Below are 22,238 nucleotides of genomic sequence, written 5' to 3'. Positions count from 1 at the left end.
GCCCTCGCCCGCGCCCCCGGCGCGAGACGCCCAGGCCCCGCCCCTGCCGCCGCCGCCGCGCGACGCCCCGCGGCTCCGCCCCCCCTACGGCCGCGCGGCGCCCCGCCCACGGCGCGCGTTCACGCGCCGGGCTGCTCCGGGCGCCTTCCCCTCCACCCTCGCCCGCGTGGGGCGTGGCCACGCCCAGCCCGGCCGCTACGTCAGCGCCTGTCACGCGCGTCGGAAATTTTGACTCTTCTCCCTTGCCGTAGCGCCAGCGCCGCTCTGCGCGTCCCCGCCCCTCCCTCTTGTCGCTCCCGTCCGCCCGGGCGGGAATTGCGAAGCGTCGCTGGCGGAGGCCGGCAGTTACCCGCGGCCCCAGGTACTGCGGCCGAGCCGCCCCCCTCGCCGGGATCGGCCGGGTGGGACACGCTCCCCTCTTGGCGGTGGCAGGGAGCACGTCCTCCCCGTCTCCGCGGCCCCAGTGGCGGGGCACAAAGCGGCGCGCGCGGGGTGGGGGCGGCCGTTAGCGCCGCTCGAGCGGCGGTTGGGGCGGCTCGCGCCTGGCGTGAGACGTGTCCGAGCGAGTGCAAGGCAGTAGCGGAGGAAGCCGTTGGCGGCCTCTCCCCCGCGCCCGACCCTGGGGAGGCACAGAGATCTCAATAGCCTCAATTTTCCTCTGTAGGAAGTATAGAAGGAATGAATTTTTAAATGAATGTTTGGGGAGAATAATATAGTTCACGTAAGGTGCTGCTATAATATACCAGCAACATAGTAGAACTGACATATTTTACACTGCTATCCATGGAAGCAGAAGGATGAAAATAGATGTAGGCTTGCTTATGCCTAGAGTATTCTGTCAATTTCAAATATTAATAACTTCCCATTAAAGAAAGCCTGCGTCAAACTGGAGCCAAGCAGAACAGACAGCCCAACAGCTTAAGACGGTCATTACTTAATCAGCATGCAAGTTTAAAATCAGCTATTTGGTCTTTCTACTGGAAACGTCGTCTATGTCTGTAATCACAGTGTTATTTGATCTGCAGTTTGACAGATATCCCACAGCTTCTTACAAAATTCAGAGGTTTTAGATTCTAGCTTGGATTCATTTTTTTTTTGTCTAAAACTGGCATATGGCAAAACTACAGACTTTTTATAGTACACACATATGTAACTTATTCTGGGATATTTGAGTAGTATTTCACAGAATCACAGAATGCTTGAGGTTGGAAGGGACCTCTGGAGATCAGCTAGTCCAAAGCTCTGGCTCAAGCAAGGTCACCTAGAGCATGTTAGACAGGGTTGCATCCAGGTGGATCTTGACTATCTCCAGAGAAGGAGACTCCACAACCTCTCTGGGCAACCTGTTCCAGTGCTCCGTCACTCTCACAGGGAAGAAATTCCCCCTCATATTCAGGCAGAACTTCCTGTGCTTCAATTTCTGTCCATTGCCTCTTGTCCTGTCACACGGGACAACTGAAAAGAGTTTGTCCCTGTCCCCTTGACACCCTCCCTTCAGGTACTTGTATACATTGATAAGATTCCCCCTCAGTTTTCTCTTCCCCAGGCTAAACAGACCCAGCTCTTGCAGCCTTTCCTCATAGGGCAGATGCTCCAGTCACCTAATCTTCTTTGTAACCCTATGCTGGACTCTCTCCAGTAGCTCCATGTTTCCCTTATACTGGGGAGCCCAGACCTGGACACAGTACTCGAGATGAGGCCTCCCCAGGGCTGAGTAGAGGGGCAGGATCACCTACCTCCACCTGCTGGCAACACTCTTCCCAATGCACCCAAGGAGACCACCGGCTTTCTTGGCTACAAGGGCACATTGCTGGCTCATGGTCAATCTGTCACCCACCAGCACTCCGAGGTCCTTCTCTGCAGAGCTGCTCTCCAGCAGGTCAGCCCCCAGCCTGTACTGGTGCATGGGGTTACTCCTCCCTAGGTGCAGGACTCTGCACTTGCCCTTGTTGAACCTCAGGGGGTTCCTCTCCACCCAGCTCTCCAGCATGTCCAGGTGTCTCTGAATGGCAGCACAGCCCTCAGCTTTATCAGCCACTCCTCCCAGCTTGGTAGCATCAGCAAACTTGCTGAGGAGGCACTCTGTCCCCTCATCCAGGTCACTGATGAGTAAGTTGAACAGGATGGGACCCAGTACTGAGCCCTGGGGGACGCCACTAGCCACAGGCCTCCAACTGGACTCCACGCCACTGAGCACATCTCTCTGAGCTCTGCCTTTCAGCCAGTCCTCAAGCCACCTCACTGTCCACTTGTCTAACCCACACTTCCTGAGCTTATCTAGGAGGATGTTACGGGAGACAGTGTCAAAAGCCTTGCTGAAGTCAAGGTACATAATGTCCACTGCTCTCCCCTCATCTACCCAGCCAGTCACGCCATCACAGAAGGCTATCAGATTGGTTAAGCAGGATTTCCCCGTGGTGAATCCATGCTGGCTACTCCTGATCACCTTCTTTTCCTCCATATGCCTGGAGATGACCTCCAGAATGAGCTCTTCCATCACCTTTCCAGGGATGGAGATGAGGCTGACTGGCCTATAGTTGCCTGGGTCCTCCTTCTTGCCCTTTCTGAAGACTGGGGTGACATTGGCTTTCTTCCAGTCCTCAGGCACCTCTCCAATTCTCCATGACTTTTCAGAGATGATGGAGAGCGGCCTGGCAACAACCTCCGCCAGCTCCCTCAGTACCCATGGGTGCAGCCCATCCGGGCCCATGGATTTGTGGATGTCAAATTTGTCTAAAAGAGCTCTAACTCAGTCCTCCTCGATGAAAGGGAAGTCTTCCTTTCTCCAGACTTTCTCCCTTACATCCAGGCTCTGGGATTCTTGAGGGCTGCCCTTAGCAGTAAAGACTGAAGCAAAGAATTTCTGTCAGTCTGGTCTCCAGAAAAAGCTCTTTTACTCCTTCTTTATGAACATTAAACTCATTTTTCAAAAGAGTGAACTGTCCATTTTTGGGGGGTTTTGCAGCTCTGAGGTGCTATTGTTTCATACTTGAAAAAGAGCTTGTGTGCCCAGTAACTTGTTTCTCCTTTCCTTCAGCTACACCACTCAGAATTATAAGAGAGATCACCTCTTACCACAAGCCTAGCTCCTTATTTGTTTTGATAGTGATTTTTATATAACATCATAAAAAGATTATTTGTGGAAAGTACCAGGTAGTCCATTTAATTAAACATTTTCTATACATAATTGTGCAGTAGTGCAAATAAAGTGAAAAATAAAGTAGGATTTATATTCTTAGAAGGTAAGTATATTTCAAATTCTTTGCTTTAGAACAGATTGGAATGATTTGTTTCATAAGCTGTTATTGAATTTTTAATTAATGAAAGCAAATATAAAGCAAAACTGCAAAGGAGGCCGAAGTTTAAAGTAGTGTATATGTAGGAGAGAAGTAATTTATACCTAAAACTGGTTTCTATTAAGAACCAACACAGTTTAGGAAAGGTATTTAAAGCACAGCAACAAATGAGTTAAACTAACCAATTTGGAATGGAATTAGGTTTTCCAGTAATTGCTGGAGAAGTAGAGTCAGCAACTTGCAATTGAGGTATTGATGGGGTTAGGGAGCAACCTCTCAAAATACATTTTTCATGAGTTTATAACAGCCAGAAAATTGGTACATAGTACTTTCTGATAAAATTAAAGGTTAAATTTGTTTTTGAGCAACGTATATGAATTCATTTGAAATAAGTGGAAATGTTTGAAGGTATGTCAAATCTGAACTGTGCCTTAAATGATAGCAAGTGGTATTTATATTCCTTGAAATCAAGTATATGTAAACTACTTTAAATAGCTTACCCTTTCTATATTACATCTTTTCATTCTCTTTCTGGGTTTTACTACAGAATGTGGCCTGAATCAATACCAATAAGATGTATTTATATGAGGAATATCAGAGGCCATCTTTAGTCCAAGACAGACATCCAATATCATGACCCACTTGCACTTTTTCTGGTATGAGATAGAAAACACTGAATATCTTTTTCTTTTGATGAAATCAAAAGAATTAAGTCAACAGTCACTCTTTTCAAGACAACAAGGATATTTCATAGATGTTCATAGAATGATAAGGTTGGAAGGGACCTCTGGAGATCATCTAGTCCAACCCTCAGCATAGCCCATACAGGGATTGAACCCGTGACTTTGGCATTAGCGGCAGCACGCTCTACCCAGCTGAGCTAAACCATTTGACTGTCAGAAGTCAAAACTGAAGAGTTATACTGAATGTAATTTCTCATGGCAATTTCATAATTTGTTTTCCCATCTTTTTAAACTGTTGTGTAGCACGGGCCTGCCTTCATTAGGAACATTTGGCCCATTACACTTTGAAGATGTACATTTCTGCTCAGTGTTAGATAAAGCAAGCTTTGTATAACAAGTTAGTCAAGCTTAAAACAGTTCAGAGTTCCTTCAGGAGCGAATGCTCCATAGAAATGTAAGAGTCTTCAAGGACTTTTTTTTGTATTTTTTATTTTGATTACAGCAATATGAACTTTAGGTTAAATACGAGATACTATCTTTAGTTCTTGCTAAATCGCTCACTCCTATGTGCATAGCCTGATTTCTCTTGATGAACTGTATGGAATTACATTTATTGAAAGAATGTTATAGACTTTTATTCAACAAACTATAGCTTCACTGTGAAAAAGCTTACCATGTAGAGAAGGATAATGCTGAAAAAAAGGTCCTCTAAAAGTGCATAGTCTTTAAAGTCATAGTTTATGGAATATGTAATGCTATAACTAATTTCCTAAAATAGCTGTATTCTACCTCAGGGGTTTCCAAGTTGTGATATTTAAAGCTAATGGTATACAAGCCATTTCAAAGCGATGCAAAGCTGCCTACATAAGGAGATTCTCCTGCTTTCACTTTACATGCAAAGAGAATTGGTAATTGACACTTCTAGCACAGGATTAAGGTGAAGTACAGGATTCAAAAACATGTCCTATTAAGAAGGAGGGGGATCTGATGATAGGAGAATAAGTGGCTTGGAACTAAATTCTCTTTTTTGGAATAGGTTAGGGGCTGTATAGTAGAAAAGTGTATGAGGAGGTGTCTGTTTGGAAAATTAGAAGGTATTGCTGCTGTCACCTATGGTACTAGTGGTACTTGAAAACATTACATTCAATACTTTTTAGCTGAATGGCCAATTTTTGCATCACCTCATTTTTTCTCAGCAGGTCGTCAGTTCACTACCACCTTACAAATGATTGCCTAGATTTAGAATATTGTAGAAAATTAGTATTTGTTATCCAGTTTCCCAAAACAGCCATTTTCTGTTTGTGTACCTAATTTGTGTTACTGGCATTTTTTAAAAATAAAGCATTAAATATGGTAACAGTAAAACAAACAGTAGTTTGTCTATCTAGTATATCAAGGTAATATTTTGGAGCACAATTGAAAATTGTAGTCTTGCGTGGGCTTATTCTCAGTGATAAGAAAACTGTCAGAGGACATTATCAGCTAAACTGAAAATAATTCTCTGTAAATAATAAAAATAGATCACAGTCAGAAATGTAACAAATGATAATTCCTAGATCCTTTTAGTATTTAAACTGCTTTTATCATTCTACATACAGTACAACCATATATGAAGTTAAATTTACAGTATTTAAAGATAGCTTGAAAGTACAGCTTTTTTAATGTTTGTTCGTGAGTCAGGCAGCCTCAAAAATTTCCCAACTGAGGAGGGTTTTTGAGCTCTTTTGCCTCTATTCAATAGTTTTTTATTACCTACATCAATGTTAATGTTTCATGTGAGTTAAATATTGGGGGAAAATGGGGGTAAGGAAACCATATTCTTTTGAGAAATGGAAGCCTTCTTGCTCTCCCTAGTTCCTGGTTCTGATTTTGAGGTAGATTAATAAATCCATTTGCAGAATTAATTTTCCCCTCTTCCAAACACCTCTAATAATTTTGATGTTGAAGTTGTGCTTCTTCAAAGTGCCCTGACAACTGCTTTAGACATAGGGCTTTGCTCTGCTCCATTTCACTGTATTGGAAAACCAGATTGCTCTAATACATTGTATGTTTTATTTAAACTATGTTCACAGCTGAAGCAAACTGTTTCTTTGAGTAGGAGTAGTTCATGATTTAAAGACAAACCATTTCTATGTTTAAGCTATATTTATTACACAAAAAGTATATTGCTATATTTCTCTAGTGGAAGTTGATTGGTTGGATTAATACTATATGTTGCTATTTTTAAATAGAATTCTGTACATCTTCCTCGTTCTTCTTAAAAACCAGCTTCCATACCTTGTTCAGAACTTCGTTAAGTGGTGTATCTCTTTAGGAATTTAGATTGACAGTGGTGTACACCATATAAAAACTTAAGGAATATAATACTGTTTTAAGTTAAAGTGATTTTGTTTCAAAATGTCACCCATATTCTGTATGTGGAAATCTGGGGCAAACTATTAATAAGGTTGTATAGAGAAATGTACACGTTTCTTGCATTGTTTTCCCAACGGACTTTATAATTTACTAGGATCTGATTTAGGTTGCTTGGAGAGAGGAAGAAAAAAGTAGTATTGTTCAAACTTTGACTTGCTTTGCCACTTACTCCTGATACTAATTATCGCTCTCTAGATGTCTCCCTCAGGATGCAATGAACTCTGCTTAAAAGCAAGAATAGTCTGCTTAAATCATGAGTGTGTCTCCTGATGATACTAATTTCTGTATGTTTTCTTCTAGAAACAAATTTATTTTCCAAAAATAGTAGCTGAATTTTGATCAAAATATGTTCAGATACATAAAAATTGTACAGTTTTACAACTTTGGACAGAAGGTGACTAGTTATAGCCAACCAAAATTGAGGAGAATTTTAGCTACAGTACACTGTTGTTACTACCTGCCAAAGAAACAGCTACTATACCTTTTCTGAAAATTGTTTTCCAAGTTCTCAGTAAAACTTTGGCTTCTTGTTTAGAGACTAGAGGGACAACTTCTCTAGAAGAGCGCTTAACCTGGAGAACAGTAGCAAAGCATAGTGTTAGGCAGGCTCCTACTGGCTGTCAAACGACACTATCTGTTGAGGATATTATACTTTCTGCAGCTGGCATCTTGCACATGCAAGATTGGATTGTCTTACATTGGTATTGTATGCAGAAATCTTAGGGATAGACTAGAGCCAGCTGTACTCAGCATTTGTACAAACATAACAAAAGATATACGTGTGTCACTGCAGCTCCTTTGCACTCCTGTAAGCCCTCAGCTAGAAGACCACTTCACCAGCACCATGGAAGGGCAATGTGATAACATGCAGTTGTTGGATACTGACTTGGAGAAGGGTGCCATCTACTGAATTGTCAGCATGACTTCTTAAAATACTTGCAAGTTCTTTGTATTTCTCAACTCTAGTTAGCTTATATGATACCATTGTGGCCCAAGACAATACAATTACAGTCAAAAGAGTAATATAAAATGAAAAGTGACTAATAATAATATAATAATAATAATATAAAATGAATAATAATAATATAAAATGAAATAATAATAATAATATAAAATGAAAAGTGACTAATCATGAAGTGACTAATCATGAAAAGTGACTAAAATGAAAAGTGACTAATCATTTTATAAACAGGTACAATCTCAGTTGCTTCTTTTTTGTCAAGATTCTCAGTGTTAATGGATATTGAAGATGATATAGGGGTATAGTGCTGAAGAATTTGGAAGAGAGAATTATTTTGTATTTTCTTACCTAGAATAATAATAAATACATTCAAATGTACCTAAAAGGAAAAAAAATCATTTGTTAACAGCTTAATCTTTAGAATAATGACTCAATACTATGTTCTAGTCTCTGCATCTTATGCAGGATCCAGATGCTGCTGAAGTTGAATTTTCTTTTCTGACAGGGATAATTTATTTGTTCTTTAAATGGAATGAGTGAAAAGATTATTTATTTACTGTAATGGCTACCAGAAATGGAAGTAGACAACAGAAAATTCAGACCAGTTTCAACAGCAGTCTTCCTTCTTGATTAAATTTTTTGCTAATCTCCTGACAAACGTAGATATCTTATAACAAAAGACAGTCGCTAATAGGAACAATCCAGTACAGCGTGTGTACTATCAACATTTCTACTTAAAAGCAGGAATTACATACAAGACATATAAGTCAAGTTTTGTTTTGTTTTAAAAAAATCTTTTCATCCACTGCAGAAATTCAGTTTCTTCTGGTTATCATTTGACACGTACTTAAATAGTAGAAAATTAGTGAAGTAACCCAAACTGACACTAAGGAGAGCAATGAATAGAAAGATCAGTAGTTCTGTGAGTTGCCCTATAGATTTGCAAGTATCCAGGGAAATCCAGCAGAAGTTATTTTTAGCACTTTTCTATGACTTTTCTTGATTCTTTATCAGCTCACTCACACTTGATGCTTTCATGAATGGAAGACTAGAACAGTGCCTCTGTTTCCAGCATGAAACTAAACATTTCTGCATACATAGTGTAACATCTGTTTAAGAAAAGTATTTTTGACTGTGATGACATCAGAAAAATTTTCATTGGGACTGCAGCAGTTCCATGGAATGGGAAGTACAATATTGGTAAAATATCCAACATATCATCTATTACAGAATATTGTTATACTCACAGGCAGTGACCTTTTATAGCTTTTTGACATGTCTTCATATGAAATGTTGGTTCTGTTATCTGCTGTTCAGTGTTGTGTCTCCTCTTATCTTTAGGGATGCCTGAAAGTCAAAGGAAAAACAGTGAAAGCCACAGCAGCAGCAATAGTTCCAGCACTGGCAGTTCTGTTGCTTGCTTTGGACAGGTCAGTTCCTTTTTGCCTGAAAGAAAAGCAGAGGTTCTACATTGCACTTCAGCTTTGTATATCATCTACGTATTTTAAAGCTAGGTAATGTAAGGCTGGAGTCACACCCATACACCTAATTTTACATTGCATATTCTTCTGTAATAGTCGTGGCATATCTCTAGTTATACTAAATTGATCTGGATTCTTCACAAAGTGTTTTTAACTTTGTTCCTTACAAATGGGGCTCCTTTTTATTCTCTTTTGTTCCCAAGTGGCTTAACTTGGCTTTTGCCTACATATATTCCCCATAATGGTTCTGAAAGTCAACTACTTTCACTTAGCTGTTATATATAAAAAAAAAGAAAAAAACCCAAGCAACTATATGTGGTCTGAATAGATCTTTGGCATTAAATGGTGAATTCTCTTCTCCATGATGCACATTTGTACATAGCTCCTGAATCTGGTGTATGTGTACTCTCCCTTTTCTCTTTGGTTACAGATTTGCATTCTGGTTCTAGAACCAAAGTTATTCCTTTTAGTTTAAATGGAACCATATATAAACTGGAGAGGTTTGGCAGGCTTTTGAACTTAAATGGCATACACTCTGTTAAATTCTGTTCTGCTGAATGATGGGGCAGCCAGTACCTGCATGCACAGTACTTGCGATCTAGGCACTGAAATCTTTATCCCATATCAGAGGATAGCAATAAAAACTTATTGGTGCTTGAACCCCTTAAATAGATATTTAGGCCTCTCTCACCTTTGCAGATTTTAAAAGTTGTATTTCTACCAAGACAATCAGTACCAGTTACATTGCTTTAGGCTTCCTACTGGTATAACTGGTGTTAGAGTTGTCCAAGGAAATTTTCCTGCATTAGGGAAATTTGCTGAATGCTCTTCAAAGAACTTCTATCCTGACTGCTAGCCCAACATGCAATCCTCTCTGTCCTAATGCAATATATTCGTAAAACAGGGTTAAATTGGGGGTTTGTTGGGGTTTTAAAGGACACTTTTCTTGTTGGTAGAGATGCTAGATTTTATTTTTGAGAGGTGAAATATAAATTGCGTATAATTGTGTCCCTGGCAATCTTGACTTAGGATTATGACTACAGTAAGATTTCGATAGAATACCAAAAGGCCTGGCTCATTTCAGTTCTTTGGTGTAAGTGATAGTTATGAGAAGTGGAAAAGAGGTGCTACAGCTCAATAATTAATGTTTGTGTAGCCGGCAATATGCATGGCTTCAAGAGTAAGAGAAGAATCATAGAATCATAGAATCAGTAAGGTTGGAAGGGACCTCTGGAGATCATCTAGTCCAACCTCCCTGCTCAAGCAGGGTCACCTACAGCATGTTAGACAGGGTTGCATCCAGGTGAGTCTTGACTATCTCCAGAGAAGGAGACTCCACAACCTCTCTGGGCAACCTCTTCCAGTGCTCCGTCACTCTCACAGGGAAGAAATTCCCCCTCACGGTCAGGCGGAACTTCCTGTGCTTCAATTTCTGCCCATTGCCTCTTGTCCCACTTGCACCACTGAAGAGATTTTGGCTCCATCCCCTTGACACCCTCCCTTCAGGTATTTGTGTACATTGATAAGATCCCCCCCTCAGTCTTCTCTTCCCCAGGCTAAACAGACCCAGCTCTTGCAGCCGTTCCTCATAGGGCAGATGCTCCAGTCACCTAATCTTCTTTGTAACCCTATGCTGGACTCTCTCCAGTAGCTCCATGTTTCCCTTATACTGGGGAGCCCAGACCTGGACACAGTACTCGAGATGAGGCCTCCCCAGGGCTGAGTAGAGGGGCAGGATCACCTCCCTCCACCTGCTGGCAACACTCTTCCCAATGCACCCAAGGAGACCACCGGCTTTCTTGGCTACAAGGGCACATTGCTGGCTCATGGTCAATTTGTCATCCACCAGCACTCCCAGGTCCTTCTCTGCAGAGCTGCTCTCCAGCAGGTCAGCCCCCAGCCTGTACTGGTGCATGGGGTTACTCCTCCCTAGGTGCAGGACTCTGCACTTGCCCTTGCTGAACCTCAGGAGGTTCCTCTCCACCCAGCTCTCCAGCCTGTCCAGGTGTCTCTGAATGGCAGCACAGCCCTCAGCTTTATCAGCCACTCCTCCCAGCTTGGTAGCATCAGCAAACTTGCTGAGGAGGCACTCTGTCTCCTCATCCAGGTCACTGATGAGTAAGTTGAACAGGATGGGACCCAGTACTGAGCCCTGGGGAACGCCACTAGCCACAGGCCTCCAACTGAACTCCACGCCACTGAGCACATCTCTCTGAGCTCTGCCTTTCAGCCAGTCCTCAAGCCACCTCACTGTCCACTTGTCTAACCCACACTTCCTGAGCTTATCTAGGAGGATGTTACGGGAGACAGTGTCAAAAGCCTTGCTGAAGTCAAGGTACATAATGTCCACTGCTCTCCCCTCATCTACCCAGCCAGTCACGCCATCACAGAAGGCTATCAGATTGGTTAAGCAGGATTTCCCCGTGGTGAATCCATGCTGGCTACTCCTGATCACCTTCTTTTCCTCCATATGCCTGGAGATGACCTCCAGAATGAGCTCTTCCATCACCTTTCCAGGGATGGAGATGAGGCTGACTGGCCTATAGTTGCCTGGGTCCTCCTTCTTGCCCTTTCTGAAGACTGGAGTGACATTGGCTTTCTTCCAGTCCTCAGGCACCTCTCCAATTCTCCATGACTTTTCAGAGATGATGGAGAGCGGCCTGGCAACAACCTCCGCCAGCTCCCTCAGTACCCGTGGGTGTATCCCACCCGGGCCCCTGGATTTGTGGATGTCAGGCTTGCCCAGAAGGTCTCTAATCCTATCCTCCTCAACCAAAGGGAAGTCTTCCTTTCTCCAGACTTTCTCCCTTACATCCGGGCTCTGGGATTCTTGAAGGCTGCCCTTAGCAGTGAAGACTGAAGCAAAGAAGGCATTCAGTAATTCTGCCTTCTCTGTATCCCTTGTCACCAGGCCCCCTCTCCAGAAACCAATACAATGCACCTTGCTGGGGCAAATCTCCTCTGCCCTCCCCCCAAACTCCTTTCTTATCAAGTACATCCTGAATCATAACAATGTACTGCTTAGAAAACTGTATGTGGAAAAATTGGATTAAGAGTTGATGTTATGAGGAGAGAAAAAGCTAATACAGGGAGTGAAAAATCTTGTCTTACTTTGTTTTCCTCAAGTATCAATATACAGCAAATGAATATCAAGCTATCCAGCATGCTTTGCGTCAGAAACTGGGTCCAGAATATATCAGCAGTCGGCAAGCTGGAGGAGGACAGAAGGTATGAACAAACATGTATGGTTGTTTGAACTCCCTTCCCCCCATCCCCACCCTTAGCAAATCTTTTGTTAAAAATATCAAAACAAAACAAAAATATTTTTTGAGTTCATTTCCCACTAGTAGGGTAATTTGCAGATGTGAAAGCAAAGTTAGAATAGCAGCATAAATCTGGCCTTACCTTAGGCACAGGTCTTTTTATGCTTTAGACATACTGCAACTTATCGGTTGCATCTTTTGAATTAGACTATTTATCTACTTATGGACACTGAGAAGTTTTGCTTAATTTTTCAGAATGGAATATATGAAACATTATATAAACACTAGCTGCATTTTTCTCTGTTCTGTGCCCACTAGCTCTGCTTCCTGTAATTCGGTTATGTTTGTTCTCTTTCCCTCTTCTGGCAGCTGTCATGGAGGGAACCTAAAGTGGCTCCATTTTGCTTTCATTCAGTTTTTCTGAGTCTTCCACTTAGCTGTGTTTCTGCACTGCAAGATGCTCTATGTGCTTCCTCTCTTCTTCATTAAGAAAAGAAAAGAAATAGATGTGTGCACCTGTGTGTGTATATGTATAATTTGCTTTTCTTTTCAGGTCTGTTATGTTGAGGGTCACAAGGTAATCAGTCTGGCCAATGAAATGTTTGGCTTCAATGGCTGGGCTCATTCAGTCACTCAACAGAATGTTGGTAAGTATCTATCTTGAGAGTAAAATCTTTCCTCTTGTTTCACCATGATGCTTTAAAGGAACAGTGTCAAATAAGGACCAGGCTACCTATCTTAGAACTTGAACATTCCAAACAGGGAAGAACATATATTTAATGTACTTTAAAAATGGCAGAACCTGATTAGAAGCATGTGGAATTTCCAGATTTCTTGGCATCTGGGAAGAATGAAAGAAACTGAATAATGATGCAGCTTCTGTTTTCTTTTTAAATATTGCACTGGAATATATTGTAGTCATAATTTTAAATGAACATAGGGTTATTCTTGAGCTATTCTAAAGAAGTTTTCTGATCTTTGTGGAAGTATCAGTGAGGAGGAATGACCGTTAAACTATTTGTTCTAACACCTGGCAGCCCAGAGCCAACTGTTGTACTCATCTGCAGTTATTATATTCAAACAAATATCACAGTTAATTTTTCCCTAGCCGCCTTCTAATACTAGCTTTTTCCTGGAGATTCCTCGTCTAACAAATACCTCGTTCTGAGATTTTTATGGTAGAAAGCTATAGAAAACCTCTTCTACAAAATGATGTTTGAAGTTTGAGTTTCCTCCATCTTGATAGCTGAACTAACAACCGCTAGAGAAGCATTGTCCTCGCTTGCAGGTCTGCTGTGCGTAGACTGAAGATGGTAGTTGAAGTAGCTCAACTAACATATGTAAATAGAACCACTTGCTTTTATTTTTCTGCAGGATTTTTTCCTTACATTGGATTGGTAGATTTTAAACATAAAACAAATAATTCCATGCATTTCTATCTATTTTGTGCCTTTTTAATTAAGAAAGGACTAGCATCCTTCAAACATCTATCTTGTAGTCTTGAAGTCGTACCTTAGCAATTCAGAGACAGAAGATTCTGTCCTATTTTTGCTCCTCAACTCTTGGCTTGCACCTCTGGCAAAACAATTGAGCAAATGGACTAGGTGTGTTTAGAGAACATAGAAACCTCAGAGTAAATTGCTGAACTTGAAAGCATCTCACTTCAGCCATTTGTGACATTTATCTAACAACATGTAAAACTGTTAGAGTGCCCGATATATATTATATAGCATTACTCTTGATGTAAAACGTGGTAAAGAAAAGATTCTGGATTGAGAGATGTATTGCAATGTGTTAAGCTATTCAGACACCCTGTCGTCTTATATCTAAGTTTGTGCAAAACTTCCGAAACAGGAGACTTTTTGTAGATGATAGGAAAGAAATTGCCTTTATAGACAATCAAGGTTCTTTTCAGTTACTGTTTTTATAAAATCATACTTTAAATCTTTCCTTTCTGCTGAAAACGTTGTTATGCCATGAATATTCAGGATATGCAGCTGAATGAGGATTAACATTTACAACATTTCCTTCTTTCATATGTTAAAGTTTATATACCTAACAAACACTAGGGTGCAAGTGTTTGCCAAATCTGTACACTGATTACTAGAAGGTATCATGTTATTTTACCCAGCGCATATAGGTAAGTCAGCGTTCTCAAACTACAGTTAATGTTTAGTAGGTTGAGCTCCATTTTATATATGATGAAATAGTATCTTTGGCACGTTCAGCAAGTATGCTACAGGTGTATGAATGTCCTCAAAAGGTAAAACAAGGTCTAGATGTAGATCAGAAGTCTTCTGCGGTGTTCTGGATGTTACTATTTTTTCCCCAGATTTTGTTGACCTCAACAATGGCAGGTTCTATGTGGGTGTCTGTGCATTTGTGAAAGTCCAGCTTAAGGTAAGTGGATTTTGTTTGCTTTGTCTATAGTTGAGCAATTGCTTAAAGTGGTGAATGAAAGCTCATATACAGGCCAGACTGTGGTTCAGAAGAGTATTGTACATCCAGCTTAGAGGGAGTAATTTGGCTTGGGAAAGCACAGCATTTAACTAGAAGTGTTGCATATGCAGAAACTCCCTTACATTTAATAAGTTTTAAATTCTACTTCAGGATGGATCATATCATGAAGATGTGGGTTATGGAGTGAGTGAAGGCCTAAAATCTAAGGCCTTGTCCTTAGAAAAAGCAAGAAAAGAGGCAGTAACAGATGGACTGAAGAGGGCGCTTAAGTAAGTGAAGGTCGATACTTTTTCAGAAAGTATTTCAGAAATACATTTTCAGAAGTGTTCTGAGAGTTCAGTATTATTTTCAATCATAATGAACTTTCATCTCACAGGTGCTTTGGGAATGCTCTTGGGAACTGCATCCTAGACAAAGACTACCTTCGAGCTGTGAATAAGCTTCCACGTCAGGTACAGTACATGGGCTTTTGAGGCAGGGACCAATAGATGTTCATTGCTCCTAGTCCTTTATGTTAAAAGGAATGTAAATAATGATATCTTTGTGTCTCCTCCCTGAATATTGCCAGCTATGAGAGCTGTAGCTTAATTTGCCTGCTAGCCTGATTGTATGAACTATTACAGAATTCTTCAATATTTTACAACTGTGTTGCTCTAAAGTTGGACCATTACAATAGGCAAGGTCACTAAGGTGAAGAAGCAGTGTCCAGCTCAAGATCTCATGACATTTATTGCCATATTGTCTAAGTGTCTCTGTTAAGAGACAGTATTATTGCCAGTAAAGAGTTCAGTTAAATCTGTGTTCGTGACAAGTTAAGTGCTACCACAAGAGACACTAAACAGTTTATTCTTGGTGCCATTTTCTGTGTGCTACAATTCTTAAGGCCAGTTAAGCTGTCAGCTGCAGTAACTGAGCTCATCAGCCTAGTCCAGCCACTTGTGCTTTAAATATGTATTAGTACTTATACCACTGCCAATGCACATATGCATGATGTAGGTAAGATGGAAATCCTTAGGAAATAGTGTTTTTACTATCCTGTATAAGGCATAAGCCAGAATAGCTCTTCTCTTAGTCTACTGTTATTGTTGGTGGCAGCATGATCCAGTTTATTATTTTGAATTTTAAACTCAAACTTATTTGTCATTTTCATAATCCTCATATCGGACTTTTCCAGAAAACAACAAAAAAAGGAAGATAGCTGCATGCTATTTTTAATTGTGTCAATACACAATTGCCCACATCTGTAACAGGTCATAAAACTAGAGGTTGTGGGCAGGGCAAAAGAATAGGCAGAGAGATTATCTGTTAACATATGTATCCTACCCTAAAGCAGGTAAAGCTCCTGCGTGCATTCCTGCAAAATTATGACAATTTCATTTAGACTTGAAGGCTCTCAAATTGATAGCTTGTATGTCAACTGTTGGGTATCAGAAAAGAGGATTGTTCTTCAGACTTTAGAGAGTTCTGGCCCAAAATAGGAAGATTTCCACTGGAAACACTTCCTCCTTCAAACGAAATTTTCAATGTACATGGCCCAGCATATCCTAGAAACAATACCAGGTGGGTCAGATACCAAAGCTGCTTGCTTTTGGTAGTCAGAACTTTCACTTAAGGTTAAGCAAAATCTGTATAGTAGTAATTTTGCCATATCTGTTGATAGTTGCTTTGGCCTCTTATTAATCAGTATTCAAACTCTGCAGGGGCCTAATGCACATCACCAGCTAGATACACTCAGCATTGTCCTTGTAACAGAATTTATGGTGTAACCATATTTCAACCCTCAGTGCTCAGTTCATTTTTTATACTTGTTATTCTGTAACAGCATGTTTGTACTGAGGTTTCAAGAAAAGTTAATTTCAAAAGGTGGTTTCAACTTTCAGTTAACCAACTTGGAGTCTTCCCAAAAGAACATTGCAAAATACTAGATGTATTTATGACATAATGGAGGAACAAGGATTTTTAGACCAATCCCGCAACTGCTTTTAGTTGTTGCCAATCTCTTCAAAGTCTTACCACAGAAAAGCAAAACAGGTAACAGTATATTTTGTTGCTTCATGAGAAGTGTACATCTCCCTGAAAATGTCCTCTACTTGAATTCAAAATGTGTTGGTAACTAAAATCAGCAATTGAATTTTGAGAGCAGTATATACTAGATTTGACTGTTAGACAGTGAGAAATAAAGTTAGGAAGACTTATGCTACAATTCTATGTTGTTTTAAATACCTGATGCTGTATTACTGGCAAATAGTGACTCTTGAATGTACAAAGAATTAGCTGTTTACTTGAAAGATTACTTTCCTTGCCATGACTATGCTTCCTACCTTTACTGAACAGTAAGGGGCCAGGTTACCTCTTGCTTTGCTTTTCAGACTCCTTACCTACTTTAGGTTTCAGTTTGCAAGGGAAGAGCTGTGGTGACTTCACCCTCTGTAAAGCATTCGATCAAACCAAACCTTCTGAGGTGATCTGTCAGACTTAGCACAACACTGTGGAGAAATGCTTCTTACTGTTGGCAATCTGGTCCAGAGAGAGATAATAAATAGTGATGTGTAGCCATTCTTTCAAAGTTTTCACACTTTCTGTGTATGCTTTAACATAGCACAGAAGTCCTCATAGTATTACATTTGTCCTGGCTGTTACTCCAGTTACACTTACCAGCCTCTATCTGTTTAGCTCCTGATGTGTACCAGTTGGGGGCAGTAGGCTTGTAGGCGGTAATCTGCTTTGCACATTGAGGAAAACTTTTTGCAATTGATGATCCATAGACTTTTGTAGGGACTTCTTTAGACTAGGATTTAGCAAACTCTGCTAATCAGCCTAGAGCTGTAACAGTGTTCTTTCTGGCAAAATTAGATTGTAGGAACAGATCTGAAGTGAGGCCTCACCAAGTAAAGATGCCACAGATGCTTTGCCAGGATTGCATTGTCACAAGTTTCAAAATCACAGAGCCAAACCATCCTGTATTTAATAGAAACAGAAGGATATACACCCCTTAGTGACCTCATGATTACAGAACTGAGTATCGGGTCTGCCATAGCCTTTAATGAAAGTGTGAAAATGGAACTGGCAAAACTAACAAATGCCAGGGACAGACTCGTTAGACTCTCTGAGAAGCTGCAGAATTCTGAATCATCTGCATCTGTTCTTTCCTGCAGAGAGCATAGTGCAGGCAACATGGGATAGCTGCTCTGAAGCACTGACCTACCAGTTTAAACTAACACAGAGTTGTATGAAGTCAGTGATTAACTGAATGACATGACTCTGCGTGTTTCGTAAGTTAATGAAGAAAATTTCTGAATTAGTTTTCTTTATTCCTTTCCTAGATGCCACCTGAGTTGGATTTGGTCAAAGCTAAAAGACAGGACTATGAGCCTGAAATAGAGAAAGCAAGATACAATAGCTGTTTGGAAAGGCAGAGCACAGGATGGAGACAGCATGGTGAGACAGTATCTACTTGTAAACCTGGGCAGATGGAGACTCCCACAGATGCTGAATATCAAAAACAGCTAAATAGCTGCAGGTAAAACTACTACCATGAATTTATTTTAAAAGGTATGTTAGAAGTTACTTCTCTTAAAACACACGGAGAACCCAATTTGGAAGATGCTGCAAAATGCTGATTTATTAGATTTTTCTTTGCTGTTATTTCTTTATACATTTCTTCTCTGTAAATGGTAACTGCTGAAATCCTATTCAACTTTGTGCTTATTTGGGGAAGTGCAGAAACATAGACTCCTCAGCTACTGAGCGTGATGCTACTTACCAGCGGAAATTGCGACAAAAGCAGCTACAGCAACAGTTCCGGGAACAGATGGAGAGCAAGCAGCAGGTTCCAGTAGTGAATCCAGGCAGCAAACAGGGTAAGGCTTGGCATTAAGAACTTGCAGTTGTAATGAACATATTATCCTTCCTACCAGGAGTCTGATGAGGTTCTTTTTCTTGTCTGTTATCACACACCTGTGAGAACAAAGGAAGGAGGCTTATCAGACTTGTTTCCCATATTTTTAAAGTGGAAGAAATGTGGGCTCAAGAGCAGCATCATTAAACTGTAACTTTCCAACCACCCTAAAGCATCATGTAGCACAGCCATGCTGTACCCCCCAGCTGAGGCTTCAGCACTTAACCGAGGCAATTACAGCCAAATAGGCATTGTATTAGCTACTAATAGGTTGTTCTTTACTCATGGGGAAGTCTGGACAGCTGTGTTGTAAGCAGGAACTTAAGGAAGGTGGAGGGAGGGATAAACAGGCCAAAACCTGTTTAAAGTAATGCAATTGTCCTTACTAGTTGTCATCTTGCCATTCCACATACCGTTGCCAATGCATAAGAATCAGCTCTGGGGAAAGAGGGTACCTGGTGGCAGTTGCTGCTAATTGTTTCAGATCCACAGTCTCTTTAGAAGGAGGAAAAAAGGTTCTTCTGTCTTTCTGTCATCAAAATCTTCTTGTGTTATCTTTGTCCAGCAACATCTGATCCTCCTGTAAAGCACAGCACTCCAACGACAGTACAACAAGAATTAGCAATAGAAGAGGAATTCTTTGCAGGTCAGCCAAAAACTGATGAATGGTAACAAAATGTTATATCATTTAGCATTTAAATCATCTCTTTAGTGTTTGAAGGCAACACTTGTATACAGATTGGAATAATAGAAGCATGAATATAATTAGCTTAGCAATACTGATGTAACTTAAGTGGCAGAAAAATAATATTAAAATGTGTAGGAGATGAGCAGATTTCCATCACTAGGCGGAGTTTCACACCACATTCTTCAGCAGAGAATTGCTATAGCTATCTGGCATACCGCTTTTCCTGAAGTAATGTTTCAGGGGAGGAGAATCTTCTTAACACAGCTGTAGCTATTTGGGTCACACTTGCACCGTGGAACCCTGGTATTGCTTAACTCCAGAGCGCAAGGGGGAGTGCCAGCTTATCTGCCTCAGTTCTCATGATACATGGCAGTTTTTTTTTTTCCTTGCATAATTTTCCTGTTGTGCACTGACAGAAGATATTTATAGTTTAACTTTTAGATTGGCCAGCATTATAGGAAGAGAGCTTATAGAAAAAGACATTGGAAATATTTTAGTGACCCAAAAGTATATTAAATTGTTGATGGTAGCTTATATTAAACTCTTCTGTTTTGCATAATCTCATGTTTAATTTGATCATCTTTTGATTCATTCTAGATGACCCCGAACTTTGGGATATTTCCTTGGAGACCACAGATCTTAACATAGCCAGCCACAAAATGGCAGGCCCATCAGCTGGACACCAGACACCTGAAAGACCCCTTGGATGTCATCAAATGACTACTCGTAACAGAACACCTCAGAGAACGAATTATCACAAGTCTTCTGCAAGGCTTGCCCAATTGCAGCCGTCTACTAATCGCATGAGCAGTAGCCACTGTGCCAACTGGCCTGCATCAGGTACGTGCTATGAAAGAAACAGAAGCCGATGACATGATTTCTATCTTATAGTGGCACAAGGCTTTGACAGGATCTGTTAGATTAGCAAACTGGAGTAGGAGAAACAGCCCTCTTTTTCTGACATTGTCTGCAGACTATTGTGACAGTAGAGTAGGAGAACTATCCTTCTCCATCTAATGATCCTCTAAAAGAAGCACTAGAGAAAAATCAAGTTGAAGAGCACTTTTTGAAGCAGAGAAAAGCCTTAAGAATTTTCCATTTCTCACTGTCTCCCTGTTTAGCAGAGTGCAGTCCATGTAGAAGTCAAAGCTTGAAGAAAAGGCGGCTAGAACCTACATAAGACAGCTGGTGGTATCATTACCTAGACGCTGAATTACATCAGAGGACTGCAGTTGGCTGTTCAAATTATGTGGAGAAATAAGGCATTAATGGATTCTCCTGTATATTTTGATGGTGCAACACAGAAGAGAGCTTAATGTGACATACCATAAAGACCTTAATGTACTCTGGGGTCATTATAGAAAAAGGCATTTGAAACATTTTAAACAAGCAATCATGAGTGCTTCTGTAGCACTAGATTTGTGGCTGTATTACAAGTTGAAGTTACAATTAACTTGCCTGAAATGATAGCAGAATTAATTGCTGGCATGAGACGCAAGTCATTGCGTCTTTCTTCCTCGGTGTTGCATTTCCGCACAGAGGAAACCATTTTTCAGTAGAGGGGGGAGAAAGTGGTTTAAGGTCACAGGATGGAAAGTGTACAAGCTGTGGGCTCCCATTCAGTAAGGCTGAGCACCTAAAACTAATTGGTGTCAGCATCTGCCTCCAGGTGCGGCCCAGCTGCGCCACATGGCTGCACTAGTGGGGTTGGAACTGCTCGCACTAATAAAACTATCCTCAGGCTTCTGGAGCAGCAGGACATTTGGCTGCGCTGCTGCAGCAGGACAGTACAAGGGCAGGAGCATGCTGGGACTGCTGCTGAGGAGTTGCACATGGAATCTCAGCCTCAGACAGTGTTTGCGTAGGAGCTTTATAAAATGGATGGGAGGTGCAGTTTTGTTCCTTGAAGTTTTTAGATAAGCTTTCAGTCTTCCTTACTATTAAAATAAACATGAAACTTGAAAAACAAATTCCATTTCAAACTGTTCAGGACTCAGTGCTGTTCAAACCATTACAACTGTTTTCCTATTTAGCAGGGTCAAAGAAATCAATATACTGAGTAGGTACAATTAGGAAGCTAAAGACGAGCACTGCCTTTCCTTTAATATGGGCAGCAACTAGGAAAAAGGTTCAAGGGACAACTCTGGTCTTTCTCTCTGTTCTATGGTGAAGGGATGCAGCAGCTACAGATCCTGCTGGGCCAGGCAGGCACCTGGCACCACTGCAGGGAGGGGATTCAGGCTGTCACCTGTGCTGGCAGCTCTCACCCTGGTGGCACTTAGGGGTGCCCTGTTCTCAAGGAGGGGGCTCGTATTGTAGAACGACCTGAAGTACCGGAGACAAGGATGTAAGACAGTGCAACATCCACTTAGCTGACCCAGAAAAACTATTTACACAACTCTGATTATGGCAATCCTGAAATCAATGTCAGACTTGAAAAAGAACTTTGTTCCTGTGCTTTGTCATCTGTGGGCTATCTGGTCAAGCTTCTTCAAATATATTTACATTTAGATTGCTTGAGGTATTAAGAATTTACTTCTGTTCCTCATGTGCTTCCCCAAAGGCCTTACTTTTTCCCTTTACCACTTAACCTTTTTCAAAGTTCTTCTTTTTCAAAGATTCCCTACTATCCATATCCCTCCCAAACAGGACAAAGAACAAGGATTATTTTTATTATGTAAAGACAGGACAAGGTATAATCATCTGTAATAGATCAGATGGTCAGAAGCCACTGAGAAAATAATTTCACATTTCACCAGATTAGTTTCTCTCTTAACTCAGTGGTGAGTTAAGAACAGCTCTGTGAAGAAACACATACTTCATCTGTCAGTATATGACTTGAAGATGTGGTAAGATACCTGTTAGGAAGGGAATGCGCAGACAGTGCAGAACAACAAAGCATTGCCAAACTTTGGCCAGAAAAATGTAAGAGCCCCCATATGTTCGAAACAACAGCTCTCTTGGCTCAACGGAAACATTGCAAACGTGGACATGCCTCCTTTAAAAGAACTGACTGAAATATACCTCGCAGGATACATCCTTTTTTTTTCAAGAAAACCAGCAAAACTTACACTTGGGGCTTTTTTTTTTTTT

At 41.0% G+C, this 22,238-nt stretch overlaps 1 protein-coding gene and 1 long non-coding RNA gene across 2 annotated transcripts; one reads left to right on the top strand and one right to left on the bottom strand.

Moving 5' to 3' along the window:
• Positions 1 to 314: 314 nt before the first annotated feature.
• On the top strand, positions 315 to 21,115 carry RAD52 (RAD52 homolog, DNA repair protein). Its single transcript, XM_062570217.1, has 12 exons — positions 315 to 361; positions 8,697 to 8,785; positions 11,963 to 12,064; positions 12,653 to 12,746; positions 14,432 to 14,499; positions 14,710 to 14,828; positions 14,936 to 15,011; positions 17,883 to 18,079; positions 18,283 to 18,419; positions 19,023 to 19,103; positions 19,743 to 19,985; positions 20,267 to 21,115. Exons 2-12 carry the CDS (start codon positions 8,699 to 8,701, stop codon positions 20,323 to 20,325), a joined length of 1,263 nt encoding a protein of 420 aa, XP_062426201.1. The 5' UTR covers positions 315 to 361; positions 8,697 to 8,698; the 3' UTR covers positions 20,326 to 21,115.
• Positions 17,432 to 19,049, bottom strand: LOC134137358 (uncharacterized). The gene is made up of 3 exons (XR_009957674.1): positions 18,913 to 19,049; positions 18,323 to 18,516; positions 17,432 to 17,517 (listed from the first exon to the last, which is right to left on the bottom strand). It is a non-coding gene; the product is annotated as an uncharacterized LOC134137358 (long non-coding RNA).
• Positions 21,116 to 22,238: the final 1,123 nt, after the last annotated feature.

The sequence above is a fragment of the Rhea pennata genome, chromosome 1 (genome assembly GCF_028389875.1).
Source record: "Rhea pennata isolate bPtePen1 chromosome 1, bPtePen1.pri, whole genome shotgun sequence".
In the NCBI taxonomy this organism is placed as follows: domain Eukaryota; kingdom Metazoa; phylum Chordata; class Aves; order Rheiformes; family Rheidae; genus Rhea; species Rhea pennata.
The sequence above is the reverse complement of the archived record's forward strand: the minus strand, read 5'-3'. Positions and strand labels throughout refer to the sequence as shown.

Coding starts and splice junctions, on each gene's coding strand:
- RAD52 (XM_062570217.1), top strand. CDS start 8,699: ATGCCTGAAAGTCAAAGGAAAAACAGTGAAAGCCACAGCAGCAGCAAT. Junction 19,104..19,742: donor AGAAGAGGAATTCTTTGCAG/GTCAGCCAAAAA, acceptor GATTCATTCTAG/ATGACCCCGAACTTTGGGAT. Junction 19,986..20,266: donor TGCCAACTGGCCTGCATCAG/GTACGTGCTATG, acceptor CTCCCTGTTTAG/CAGAGTGCAGTCCATGTAGA.